Below are 14,596 nucleotides of genomic sequence, written 5' to 3'. Positions count from 1 at the left end.
AATATAGCTAATTCTAAAATCTTCATGGAATCTTGTCCCAAATGGCCAGCTACCTTTGTCTTGGTACCTGATTTTACATCATCCCACAAATTCTTAATAGCAAGTATGTTCTGTTCTTTATAAAGGCAGAAGTTTAAATTAGGAAAAACAAAAAAAGGAAAGCGATCAGAAAAATATTCCTGATCTTAATGGCATCTTCTTAGGTGAGGATTTATTCAGTATTTGCCCACTAGATGAGTGGAATGAGGAATTACAAAGCTGCTGCTCTTGCTGTTCAATTATTCACAGCTTAGTTGGTTGCCAGGTAGTTACCGAAACAGATAAAGAGTCAATTGCCTTATATTTAGGCATTCTGTGCATTACTGTGAAGTGGGAGAATTCTAGAGAGAACTGGATCTAAAAATCAAAGCCATTCACTGTTCCTCTATATGAAAAATCTGTTTCCTCTCCGATTTGACAGAATGTCCCTGTCCAGGGACAAAAGTGCTCATTTATATTTGGCTTTTAGCAAAGATACATATGCATCAGGGAATGAGTCAGTTTCTCTAGAAAGCTTAATCTTGCAGGGATAGAAACATATTACAAAGGATTAAATTCTGTCCCCATTGTCAGAAGTACCTGCATGTTCACAGACTGTCCCCATGAGAAGATGTGCCTGTCTTTCTTACTCTTCAGAGATTTCCTGCAACTCAGCTTTCTCTCAATTCATATGGGGACTTCTGGCCCAGTGTTTTAACTCTTACACACCTAAGTCTTACTTGTACAAAGACTGATGGAAACAGTCAAAGTTCTAAAGCTCTGGTTTTGTCTTATTTTAAATTTAGTCTGCAAATGCTTGATCTGCCAGTGTCTGAGGTGTATGTGGCAGATATGTGCAATACTTTTTACTAAAAATGATTTTTAATATGCTGTTAGGTTTTCAGCAGAAACAAATCAAAGCTTTTAAGAAGTGACTTGAAAATAGTAGGTAAGGTACAAGACTTAAAGAGGAAGGGCTTCAAAGTAAGGTACAAGTTTTTTTGGGTTTTTTTATGGCTATAATTTGACAGGGTCCTTTGAGTGAGATATAACTTAACTGAGACGCTGGATATCTGAGGATAACACATATACTTATTGTATTTAACATATGGGAATCACGGCACTTCCACACGGGCCCACAGGACTGCATGAGCCCTCCTGAACGTTTAGTTCAGCGACTTTGCTTGTGACGGCTGTCATTGAGGTGACTTCTCCATCTAAGTGCTCTTTTGGTCTCAAGTTGCAACTAAGATAATAATATCTGGGCCCATTAGTCCTTCAGGAATGCATTTTGGAAACCAGCAATTAAAAAAAAACTTAGTCCAGTTAACAGATGAAAATTACAGTTCTATGTATTTTTCTTTATTCTCTTTGCTGCAGAGCCTGTTGTGGGTAGTGAGGGTTCAGCGTCCTGGTCCTTGCCAAGAATGATATTCCAAGCTTCCTAAAGCTTCCCATTTATATAGGTCTTTTCATCTTCAAAGAGCTTTGGGAGCATTCATTTACCCCCCCCCCCTGCCTGGGAGGTAAGAATTATTCTCAGTTTATAGATGGAGGAATTGGAGGTGTAAGAGAGTTGCTTGAGGCCACTATTGGGGGTGAGGGGGTTGAGGGCCAGAGGGACACTTGGAAGGATGGTGGCTCCACTTCTTAGCTGAATCAACCTCCACCTTTTTACAATCTTGTGTCATTTTCCCTTGAAAGCTCCAGGTTAATGATAAAATTAATCTAAATGCAGCAAATAATATTGAATAGGAAAGAGATACTCTGTGTGTGTGTGTGTGTGTGTGTGCGTGTGTGTATGTGTGTGTTCCTGCCCTCCTATGTAATTAAACCGTGGGAAAACAAGACATGGAGAAGAACCCATTTAGCCCTTCTGAGATTCATTTTCCATATCTGTAGAATGGGGATAATAATACCCAACTGCCTACTTCAGAGTTGTTGTGATTATCAAAATCACAACAAGCTAATGAGGACAAAAACTTTAAAAACTGTTACACAGCTCTGCGAATATCAGGCAATGTTATTATTGACAGAAATGACCATGCAGCTGCTTCACCGAAGACTTTTCTAACTAGGGGGCTAATTGCTTTGGTGATATCAGCCAGGATCAAGTACTCACAGCAAAGAATTCAAAATCAGCGTAAAACTACATTCAGGAAACACTAGTTTTATGTTTAGTAGATCTTTAGTAGACAAATGGCAGACAAGTTGACCAATAATTTGCATGATTCAAAGCTGGAACTCTACCCTCCCTGCCCCGGAGATCCATCCAACATGCCTGGACTATAGCACAGATTCCCTGCTGTACCCAAGCCACAGATCCAGGACAGAATATGCCACAGTTACCAAAGTCTGCTCACCTTTCCCCATGAAGATATAGTGAGAGCTTGCTGTAAATGCGGGGATGGCCTGGGGCCTCTAGGTCAGCAAGAGAGAGTGGAGGGAGAGTATTTTCCTCCCTGAACTGTCTACCACCACACTCATCTATGCACATTATAGAGAAGGGTGCCACCTCTGGAAGGATGGATTAAAAAAGAGATGCCCTACCTGGGAAAACAAATTAGAAAAAGGCGACCTTGTTCAAGGCTACTGGAGCCACCGCAACAGAGCTCACAGATAGCTAGATTTCTGTGAGTCTCTGCCTCTCAGCTTAGCTTAGACAGAGTACGTTGTTCTTGGAGACCCTTGGAACTTGGAGATGGCCAGATCCAGAGCAGCCATAAAACTCTAGAGGTCAGAAACTCCTGAAGTCCCTCCAGAGAACCAGGGGAAGACTGCCTATATCCCACCAGCCAGCCTTGACATGGGGGCCAGGCTGCCATCCAGGCTGCTGCAGAAGCTTTTAATACCCCAGTAGTTTTAAACTGGGGATAAAATAAAGTGACTAATCCATAAAGGACTCAAGCCATTTTACTGAAAATAAAATCAAATGCCTTAGGGTTTTTCTTTTTAATCTTTATTGGTTTTTCTGCTTACAAAAAGTAATACATGCTGGTTGTAAAAAGTCAGACATTAGAGAAATATGTAGCATAGTGAGTAGAAAAGTCCTTCATAGTTGCATCCTTCCAGGAAAAAAAAAACAACAACAACAAAAAAAAAAAAAAACACTGTCAACAATTTGTGTAAAAGATAGTTGTTGGTTGTTTTTATTTTTTAAGAAGTAGTTCTTGACCATTTTTTCAAGACAAAAAAAAGTGCTTGACATTCATATACTTTCCTGGGTGAGCTCAAGCTTTGACTATTTCCTGGCAAGCCAGCAATAACCTCACCTTGTTCAGTCCAATTCAAGGAAGTATATGGTTGTGCAAGTGAGCTAGATGGAATGATATTATTGGGGTAAACGTGGGTCCATATTTATTTTTTATATGAACCGTTAAAGAACTTCAGCTTCTTTTTTTACTATTACTACAACAAATTCCATAGGATACATCTCACATGATTGCAACATGCCGTGTGTTGCAGCAAACAGTTAAGGATTGCTGTGGTGGCTGGTATGGACTGCCTGTCATATTATTTGGAGGATAAGCAGCTTTTCTCTATCCCCACTTTGGAAAGAGCTTAAAGTCTGAGAAAAGAATTTCATTTCACTACAAGGCAGGATTTCTTATCAACAATAGCAATAATAATAACTGCTATTTATTGAGTGCCAACTATTTCTAAGAACTGTGTGATGTGCATATGTGTCAAATAATCATGTGTGCTGCAGTCTTTATCCATCATATCATTGAATCTCCAAATACAAAACTGAGGCTCCTAGAGGTGAAGTTATTTGCACAGCCTTAAGAATTGTTAAATCTTGGCATCAGTCACGTACGGTCAACAACACTCTTGGTATTTTATAAAATGGAGACAGGTCTACAAGGTTGGTGATGACTACTGGTTGTAAATTAGTCAGATAACTCCCAGAATGACATCTTGACATCAGTTCTAAGTAGTGTTCAATTTTAACCAAGCTACTTACGGGATGTCTCCTTTTTTTTAAGATTTATTTATGCATACAAGAACTGGGGTACAGGCCAGAGGCGTAGGGAGGTGAGAGGATTCACCAGAGACAGAGTGGGGAGCAGAACAGGCAGATTGACTGAAATATACTGCTGAGGGGAGCAGCAGGCAGGACAGGAGAGGTCTGCTGAGTCTTATGTGTAGCTCCCTGGCTGAGGATCAAAATCGTGCTGCAGTGGCTGTGGACAGCTTCATAGGTTGCATCCTAACCCCTTGCTCCACCAGGGAAGCCCATGGGATGACTTTTGACACTCAGTTAATGGTCGAATAACAAGAGCAATATGCTCCCAATATTGGTTACTGGGATGATTCAGGTTGACCATGCAGCATGGTGAGAAAGGTGGGAAAACCCTAAATGTTGAGTCTAACAAAAAGACAAGATGTACTTAAGTCTCCACTGGACCTCTTGCAAGCTCTCTGACACCGAAGAAATTATTGAAGCTGATCGTCAGTTTTCTCACCCGAAAAATGCTGCTACTACTAACCTACAACCTCTTAGGGTTGTTGGGGAAATGAATATGATAATGCCTGACACATTGTTAATACAAATACATGTTAGATATTATTCATCATTGTAAATACATTAGATTATTATCACTCACAGAACGAAGTGGTGGGTCCAACTCTTGTATAATCGTGGGGTTCTTTTTTTAATTCTTTGAGAGAATGGGCGCTAGTCTCGGATGGAGACCAAAATAGGTCCTAAGGAATAAACAGGCATTAAGAATGCCAGTACCCATGTGCTTGTTCCTTTTATAATTAAAGGGAAAGAGCAAACTTTTTATAGCTGCTCAAACACAGCCCAGCCCAAGGACCACTTGGCTCATTAGCTTGTTGCATTCCAGGGTTGCTAACGCCCCACTGCCACTTGTTGTCAGCTTCTTGAAACTGCAGAAATTTGCCTCTGCAGGTGTGGAGTATCTGCTTGAATTACTCAGGGTGCATGAGAAAGCAAATTATTTAGGCAATAGAGCTGAAAATATGGGCAAATTAGAATTTTTCATAGCAAAATTGTTCATTGTTAAGCCAATTCATGATTATATGTGTGCGTCTTGCTTCAGATATTCTGCCACACAATAAACTTCTCTGCTGTGATGAATATGTATGTGGACTAATTTAATCAATATACTTGTGACAGTAGTGGTGTCTGACAGAACTCATCCTTTGAAATACCAGCTGAGTTAATGTGTGCAGTAGATATGTGGGCCAAGACTCATAATTTGTGTTAAAGAGAGATTATTTTGAAAAGACACAACAGTGTCTGTTAGAAAATGGAAAAGCCTGAGGGATGGAAAGCAAAGGGCAAAGGGATTTTTGTCCTTTTCCCTCTTATAAAGACTGAAAACTCCAATTTATGGAACTAACTGCCTTCCTTTTAAAAAATGTGTAAGGCATTGAGTACATTTATTTTTTCATTGATATATTTGAATTCCGTAAATTGACTGAAAGGTGGAGGGGGCAGCTTTTGTGAATTGTTGGATTAAATGGAAGACTGAGTGAATAGTGCTCTTCTCCAATTTGCAAATATTTGCTTTCTGGAAATATCAACATGTGTGATCAGATCACATTCAGAGAGTTTGCTTTTTGGAGCAGGTGGATTTTTGTTATTTCCTAAAGCGCACTTGGAATTCTGAGATGAGAGCCACTCAGGGGATAGGCTTGTAAAATATTTTCTTCTGGCCAGTCAGAAGACCTGAACTTTGCTTTGGAGAAACTTTCCTGTCACCTTAGCATGAGATTACTCATGAAGCTTGTTCTAGATAATACTGACTTCTTTGGCCAACTTTACCCAGAACTAAGCCCTCACACCGGGGGAGGAGAGAAGGGAGCAAGCTCTAAGCAAATGGACCTTTGCTTAAAAATACAGGTTGGGCCTCCCCTGGTGGCGCAGTGGTTGAGCGCTGGGTTATGAGGTTGCCGGCAGCCTCTGCAGCGCCAGTTCGATCCCCGGCCACTGGCGAGGGTCCCACCAAAAAAAAAAAATACAGGTTATCTACAGTGAGTCCATTCATGTTAAGCACCTTGACCTCTGAAATCTTGTAAAATCTGTCTCAGCATGAGTAACTTCCATATCTGAAAGACCCTGGCAGCTGAAGCAAGAGTCTGGGAGCCAGACTTGGGGCAGCAGTCCTGTGCAGTAGTGGCTCTAAACTCTGGGTTTGCACTTCAGCGACCATCCACCCACTCCTCCCCTCCCGGAAGCGGGACTTGAGCTGTTACTGGGTGGAAGTTCTGGGCAGAAAAGCACTCTCCAGGGCCAGCCTGTCATGAGCACACTCTTCCTTACCAGACCTCATGTTACATGCAGGATCACAGGAGCCAGGAGCAGGGCATTTGGGGTGCTACCTTACGTATCATCATTTCACTTCTGGTGGGTCATCCACTAAGAGTCCGGGCAGACCAAACAGCTGTAACACATCATTTTAGTTTGTTTCAGATACAGATACAGGCCATCTTCCTAAGATGGCCTACCCCAGACCTTCATAGTCTTATAAAAGACTAAATAGGAGTGTTTAATCACCCCTTTGTTAAGAAGGAATGCAGATAACTGTTAAAAGACCCAAGTGTTGCCTTTGTGTTCCTTTAATTGCTTCAGATAGTTTTGATGCTGACTTCATTTCTAAGACCTAGTAAGGTTTGTCTATGTCTAATTTTTGTGGTTATAGCTCGAAGTGTGACATGAGCTCAATGTCAGTCTTATTTTCACTTATAAATTTTGTTTAATAGATGGTCCAAGTATTTTGTGTTGCCTGATTATTCCTTAGAGGTTGGAGGCAAGGACCAGTTCTCATTGTAGAAGAGTTAATTCACATGGGGAAATCCAGCTAATCACTCTCAGCTGCTATCACGTTTCAGAACTTCTCTACAACCTCTGAGCTTCTGTGAGTCTCTGGAAAATTTTGGGTATAACTCTCTCCCTTTCTCTCTCAGGATGCAGACACTGTGGAACAAAAATTGTCCACACTGTGGAACAAAAATTTTGCTTTGACTATATTTAAAATACTGGAAGGACCAAAGGTCTGAAGTATAATTAGATTTAGGAATTCATAAAGAATTTTTCTTGAAGAAATCAAACTAGTCACTAAGATGAGAAAGCAGACTTGTAGACAATAATTTTGTTAAATGTGACCTTATACAATTGAGTCAAAATAGACAGATTGTATACAAAGACGTCATTATTGTAGTATTAGAAAATCTTGAGATTTTGGGAAATGTTTTGGATGTGAGATTTCAACCAATCTCTAAATCTGGACAAGCAAAGAAACTCGGTGTATAAACACTAAGAGGACTCTCTCTAAAAGTCACCATAGTATCAGTACTAGTTTCCATGAAAGGAAGTTAACAGGTACATATGATTTATAATGAGGTTAAGCCTAGTAATTTCACATGTGTTCTTTCTAAGTGTGGGATACTGCATCTCATCAAATCCAAAGTAAGTGATTGTGGAAATTATCCCGGAGTATGGGATTACACTGGAAGAAAATGTGTGCTGTGCATATATGTGTGTTACATTGTGTAACATACTCTTTAAACAAGTCATTGCTGTGTGTAAGGCATGGAGCCTGGACTATGTAAAGGAAATATACTTGGTCACTTACAGTTGTGTTCGTGTGCGCAATTTAGTTGATATTCTGACACTCCACCCAAATGAAAATGAATTTCGCTTAATGGAACAGTTCAGGTAAATTGGTGAACGTTGCCATCCTAACTATACAGCTCAGCGTTGGTCTTTTTATTTCACATATCAATTCTTTTTAATAGGTGGGTCAAGTACTTTGTCTTGCAAAATTATTCTATTCCTTAGGTTGTTTTTTAAACCTTAATTGTGCTCTTTCCAACTCTGCTCAAGACAATAATGCATTTGCTTGGAAGTATGCTTTGTCATATTTGAGAACTTTGGTGCAATGTATATTAATATTTTGTTAGCCTTCCATCATGCAGCATTTTTTAAGTAATCAGTTGGATAGAGACACATGCATACTGTATCAGGAAATCAATTTTCAATGTAAAGAACTCAGAAGCTACATATTCTTTTTGTCAGGATTCATCATCATTACATTCAGAGAAGTTATTAACTTTATGGCTGAAAGGTTTTGATCGTACACAAATGGACTAATTTTTAACACATGGCAACTATATTAATTAAAAAAAGATGGGTAAGGAATTCTTAAGTTACCATCATATGTAACTTGTTAATATTTTGAGTTGAATCATTTTCCTAAGTGGTCTTGTCTTTTTGGAGTACATTTTTCCCTACCAGTCGAGCTGCAGTGCTCAGCCAAGACAGATTTATGACCTTTTAAAAATAATGATGGAAAATGAGATTGAAGGAAACGTTTTAGTATCTGCTTTGCTCTGAGGCCTAAACTGCGAACTCTCCAGTTCTTGAAGGCTTTGAAATGCTGATTCCAGTCTTCTTGTGGGTTCTTAAACACCTTCTCAAATGACCCATTTTAATAACCCGAAAGCTATTATATAACGAGCAGCCATAATTTAGTCCAGGGCTCTAGGGGGACCCTCACAGTTCAGCAATGAATAGTTAATGCAGTATAATGTTTAGCAGGTTATTAGTTTTCACTATACAAATGCTGATCAGGGAACGCTTTTATAAGGTGTTTAAAAGAAAATGTAATTAACTGGTTGCGTGCTTCTGTTGCAGCTCAAATTGAAATTATTCCATGCAAGATCTGTGGAGACAAATCATCAGGAATCCATTATGGTGTCATTACATGTGAAGGCTGCAAGGTAAGCCTTTTTAATTGTTGTTCCCATTCATGTTAGAATGTATCTTTGTGATTTTTATTCTTTACTTCTGCTGTATCTAAAAATTCAACTCCTTGGAATTTTAAGTGATGAGCAATGACAGGACAAAATAAATATTTTGGTGTTAAATTGCTATTCAGGAATAACGCCTTCTGTCAAAATAACAGGAGACTGGAGAAGGGTGTTGGAGCACTGCTTACGCTTGTCACTTGCAGTCCTAGAATTGATTGAAGTGATGAGCAATCTCTTTGGCTATTTTTTTTTTTAGACTTATTTATTTATTTATACAAGCACTGGATACAGTCAGAAGCGCGGGAGGGTGAGAGAATTCACCAGAGCCAGAGCGGGGAACAGAACAGGCAGAGGGACTGAGGTACACTGCTGAGAAGAGCAGCGGGTGGCAGGAGAGGTCTGCGCGCCATGTGCATTTCTCCCTGGCCGCCTGGGGATCGAACTGGTGCTGCAGAAGCTGCGGGCAGCTTTGCAGCCCAGCACTCAACCGCTGCACCATGGGGGAGGCCCTTTGGCTATCTTTTTTTTAAAAAAGAGATGACTCTAGATTTCTGTAATGTCCCTCTTATAAGCGTTATAAGAAGGCATTTCCAGTAAGTTTGATGAGACTGTGATTGGAAGTCTTACTCTGGCACACCGTTGCTGACTCATTTGGCCAGATTTTGACAAACCGAGTTCTGGTGCTGGCCCCACCACCTGGGAGGCTTAATCTTCTAGTGACTCAGTTTCTCCATTTGTAAAGGGGATCTAACACTCTAACCTACCTGCCTGTTAGAACTATTCCAAGAGTAGATTGGAAAACTGCAAACAAAATGTTACTTAAATGAAAATGCTACAAAACTGAAAATGCCACTTAAATCTAAATATTCTACTGCCATTGCTACTATTTTAGCTCTTATTGACGCTGATCTAGGCCACTGTGTACAGAACATGCATAATGTGAAAATGCGAAATAGAGATGTTTGTCAGAATCATTCAAGACTCCACAGTCCGGATTGCCTCTGTTATTCAAATATCAATTTGTTAAGATTTAAATCCTGCTAATATTGGAAGAGCCTCAAGATAGCTTACACTATAAAATAGTGTAAAATAAACAGGAGAGAAGCTACTGAAACATGCAGGAGGCCTCTGAGACAGTCCACTGCCACTGAACCAGGCCTGAATTAGCCCTAAGGCATTTTGAGGCTGAAATAATAAATACAATCCAGGAATTTGGTTAGCTTTCCTTTAGTGAAATTAAGAAAAGATAGTGTCATAACGTACAAAATCTCCTACAGACACAAATAACCACTGAGAGGCTTGAGGGAAATTTGCCTTGTCATTTCTGAGTCTTTGTTTTACTGTTAATCATCATGACATTCGTCACTTTGTATGCGTGCAAGTGCTTCACACTGATCCCATCAGTGAGGTTTGAGATCTGCACCCAAAACCAAACACACTCAATAATCACAAATTTTTTTAAAATGTTGCCTACCTCTGACGAGTGAGGAGCCTGCTATTTAAAGGGGATTTGGAATTTAAAGAGGATTTTAGAATTATTTATCTCTCTGGTAACCCTCAAGACTTCAGGATTCCAGGTTAAAAAGAAAAAAAAAAGTTAAACGCTTTTATTTACTTTGTCTGCCCTCCCTCAAAATTAATTATTTAAATAAATAAATAAATAAATAAATAGAAGTAAACTAAATCAACTTCCCAGCCTACAATACCCAGGATGTAAGGAAAGGGCAGTTACCTGCCGGAGACAGCCACCCACCAACATTTGGCATCATTGGGGCTGATGTGGGCCGTGCCCCTTCCCCCTCACCCGCCCCATGCTCATGCCTTCTATGTGAGTCTCACGTGAAGATGACATGGCCTTTCCTGAAGGGCCTGCAGGCCACAGTGCTCCCCTGTCAGGGGTTCCCAGCAAACCTGACTTTAGGTTACTGAACTCCACCTAGACTGTTAAGTGGATAGACTCTTGGGTGGCATTGACCGCCATGTGCTCCTTCTTTCGGCCCCAGAAAGTGATCGCTCTGTCTGCATCTTCCAGTGACATCGCATGTGATTTTATGAGGCAAACTGGAATGAGAATCCAGGAGTGGAGCCTGCAGAGGGCCAGAGTGGGGCCGGACTGCTTCCTAGGGGACTTCCCTGGAGTCCAGAAATGAATTAACAGCTACTGCTCAGGAAGATTCCAGTTACCTGTCTGAGCACCACTGTGTGCTCATAGGCACAAACAATGTGTGTTTTCTTTTTACCCCCAATGTTTATTTATGATAGGAACATAAACTTTTTTTTTTAAAAAAGGCAGCTATTATTTCACACTTGTCATTTTTCACTATTCCCTTCCAGATCTTGACCATATATAGCTTCAATGCCAAAGTGGTTTTCGGTTATCTATGGTTCTGTTCCTCTGTCGAAAGTCACTCAAACAAACAACTGAAATTTAATTTTATTAACAGATTGGGCAATGCCCAGCCTGGGACTTATACAATGGTATGTGATTATATTTGATGCAGACAGTGGTTGTTCTACATTATAGTTCCTTTCTGCCAAAACTAACATTTTTTATTTCAAGTTGTGATGAAGTCAAGAGACCATCTGCTTTTGCCATTAATATTAATGATTTGTCATTTTCTAACCAGGTGAAGAGGGTTGTGTCATGACAGACTGTAAATAATTTATCTCCATGATACTATCATTAGACATCAAGACAGTTTCTAATTAGATACATAGATGTCTGATGAGAGGAAAGACAGTGACTCAGTTATTTCTGAGCTAATCATTTTATGAATGTATTTTAAATGGCATCTGAAAAATCAACAACCTGAAACCACAAGAAACTAGAAAACCTATCTAAGAACTGAAATGATTATCTATTTTACCACATATTTGCTCTGTTAAGCAATGCACATCAACAGCAGTAAGGGTAAACATTTTGCCAGCTCTTTCACTGGTTCCTAGGTTTTCCCAGCTCAGCACCTGTCCCCTTACCCACCTGTCGAGAAACAGGACTGCCATCCTTTGTTCCTCCTGGGGGACCAGACTCTGTGGGTTTGAATCCCAGCTTTTCTCTTTCCCAGCTTGAACAACTACCCAATCACTCTGTGTCTCCATTTCCCCATCTGTAAAAATGAGGGAAGTCATTGTAGTTACATCACAGGGTTATCATGTGCATTTAGGCCCAGCATTTAGGAGAGTGTCAGGCACATGGAAGAACTCTCTTTGCCTAAGTGACGTTGCTCTGTACTATCGGATGTTTTCAGAACCTCTGTGGGTCCAGTCTTGGTTTGGGGGACCATTGGTGACTTATTATGTAGATTCTTCCAATAAAACAACCAAAAATATGATACCCTGTTGGGACCAGATATGATCTAAGCACTGTAAAGGATCCAAAGACGTGGAAGGCCTCCTCCTTCCCTCATGTAGTTTATGGTCTCATTGTAGAACTGAGGCCTGATTAGGGAAAGCTAAATAGGAAGGAATTGAATACTAGGGCAAGGTTACAATCTATGATGTGACTCCAGAAACACATATGCATCAGGCTGTGTGACTTAGAGGAGAGAGGACTAGAAAGGGTCCTCTGCAGAACCAGCAGTAGTCCAGGGATAGAGAAGGACTTGTACTTTGCACAGCATTTGGCAATGACATTAGCAAAAACCCAGGAGTGGGGAAGTCTTTGTTGTATCTTGAGGACAACATACAACCCAGTTGGACTGGAGAAAGAGGTCCCTTTCTGTGCACAGTAGAAGGTAAGCTAGATGGGTACAACATTCTCAATTTTTCAGGGTTCCATCATGCTAAGGTCTTTATTATAAAGATATTTTAGTTGTTCTTTTGAAATAATGAGGGAGTGCTTACCCGAGCTTTGGGGCTTACATTCCAGAAGATATGTGTTAGAATCCAGGCCTCAAGGATTTAGTTCTATCTGGAAATATGTTTCAGAGCCTTGGAACAGAATTTAGCCCCAGCCCTGGATGAAAATTAGGGCAAAGTATAAAGTAAGTCTGCCAGGGAAGTGGGCCCAGACCATGGAACTTGTAGGGGGACAGGACAGAAATAAAACAAGGCAGCAGGGTTAAGGCTCAATCTTGAAAGCAAGTGAAAATGCTGAAGTGTTTATAGAAAGAGCTTATAGAAAAATGAACTTTGATCGAGGTTTTCTTTGAGAAATGACCCTCTTCATCATTCACATTCAGTTTCTAGCTTTATCATTAGATTCATAAGCTGTTCAGATGATGATGATGATGATGACGATGAAACTTTCTTTCAAGGTTAAAATCACAGTTTTTTTTTTTTTAACCCCTATCCTTTTAGTCTTTTGGCTCTATAATTTCAACTATAACTTCTCAAATGATAATATACAGTCAAGTTTTGGAGTTAGTAATTGATTTCTGATTACATGAAGATCTGCTCGTGACCCCCTTCTTTGGTCTAAGAATAGATAGTATCCCTTTAGTATTCCTAGATACTTTAGTATTCCCTTTAGTGTTAATAGATAGTATTCCTCATCCACTTAGTAAAGGGAGAAGTCAGTGTTCCTTTTTTACATTCATAAATATATTATCTAGAATTACCAATAGAATGCATAATTGGTATTTTTTGCCCAGAAAGAATTAAAACGATATCTGGAGCTTTTTAAAGAATTCTAATATTTTAATTCTGTGGCAAAATATCACTAGCCCTGGACCAGTTTTGTCCATTTCTCAGCACCGATGCATTCATGATCAACATTTTAATTACAAAGTTTCATAGCACCTCACCCCAGTATCAGAGCTAGCCATTTAAAATGAAAATTATATCAGAAAATGATATCTGACATCAGGGTTTCACTTCTGTTATGTACATGTGATTAAGAAATTTTTTTCTCGCAGTCCTGTGATGAATCCACAAGCAGTAGGATGTGTTAAACCCCTACTTGCCTCAAGATGATTTGGATAACTTATATTTTTTATTTCTTCGTTTTAGTCAATCATGTCTTAGTAACTGCTGTTCTTCCTTAGTTGACAGGGAGAGACACACGGACTTGTGGCAGGTCACAGACAGGGCCCCAGACTGGGGCAGGGCCCCCGGTGCTGGCTAGGCCACTGCTGAACGCATTCACTTGGGTTGGACTAAGGCTGGCGCGTGACTGTGTGTAAAGCAGTTGTGTACACTTACCAAGTATGACACACGACGTCAGCTGTAATCAGAGATCATTTGCACATACAGTTCTACAGGGAGACCCGTCATTATTGAACAGGAAAGTAACTGGGGAGATCCGAGCTTCCATGATTTATTGCCACCAGATGCATGTGCAGGGTTGGACCAGCTAACTTTTGCAAATGTGATTGCCTATTCTTGTCTAAAGAAGAAATTTCCTTAAAAAAGAAAAGAAAAGAAAAGAAATTTCCTTCACCATTTGCTTCCTGGCAGACAGTTAGCTCTGCCACCCCACTTAAATTTTATTTCCTCTTCCTCTGCCTGATTTTAATCTCTGTCTTCCCTCTTTACCCTTCAAGAAAATTAAGTTGGTAGTTGTTTTCTTTTTACCTTTATCCAGGTACTTAAATTTCTGCCCAGGCTTATCCAAAGATATTTCTTCTTCCTCACCCCATGCTTCTGAATATGGGATTCCAAGATAATTAAAATTGTGACATGGTTCATGCTTTTACGTATAGGATTCTCTCATCCTTGCAAGTGGAATTCGAGGGACACATATATCCATTTCAACAGTCCCCCAAATTCTAAAACTTTAATTTTATCAGAAAATACAATATTCAGGCAAGCATATGAGCATTCATAATATATCATAGAATTATGAATAAATCTTGGT

General features: G+C 39.9%; 1 protein-coding gene across 34 annotated transcripts in view; it reads left to right on the top strand.

Annotated features, from left to right (window-relative positions):
- RORA (RAR related orphan receptor A) overlaps window positions 1-14,596 on the top strand; it is a 672,136-nt gene that overhangs the window by 623,447 nt on the left and 34,093 nt on the right. For all 34 annotated transcript variants that reach the window (XM_054687750.1, XM_054687796.1, XM_054687795.1 and 31 more), the window contains one exon: window positions 8,684-8,769. In XM_054687750.1, coding sequence (XP_054543725.1) covers window positions 8,684-8,769 — 86 coding nt within the window. The remainder of the gene's footprint in view (window positions 1-8,683; window positions 8,770-14,596) is intronic.

This window comes from Talpa occidentalis, unplaced genomic scaffold (genome assembly GCF_014898055.3).
Source record: "Talpa occidentalis isolate TD23 unplaced genomic scaffold, MPIMG_talOcc4v2.1 talOcc4.11, whole genome shotgun sequence".
NCBI lineage: Eukaryota > Metazoa > Chordata > Mammalia > Eulipotyphla > Talpidae > Talpa > Talpa occidentalis.
This window is presented reverse-complemented; position numbering and strand designations above follow the sequence as displayed.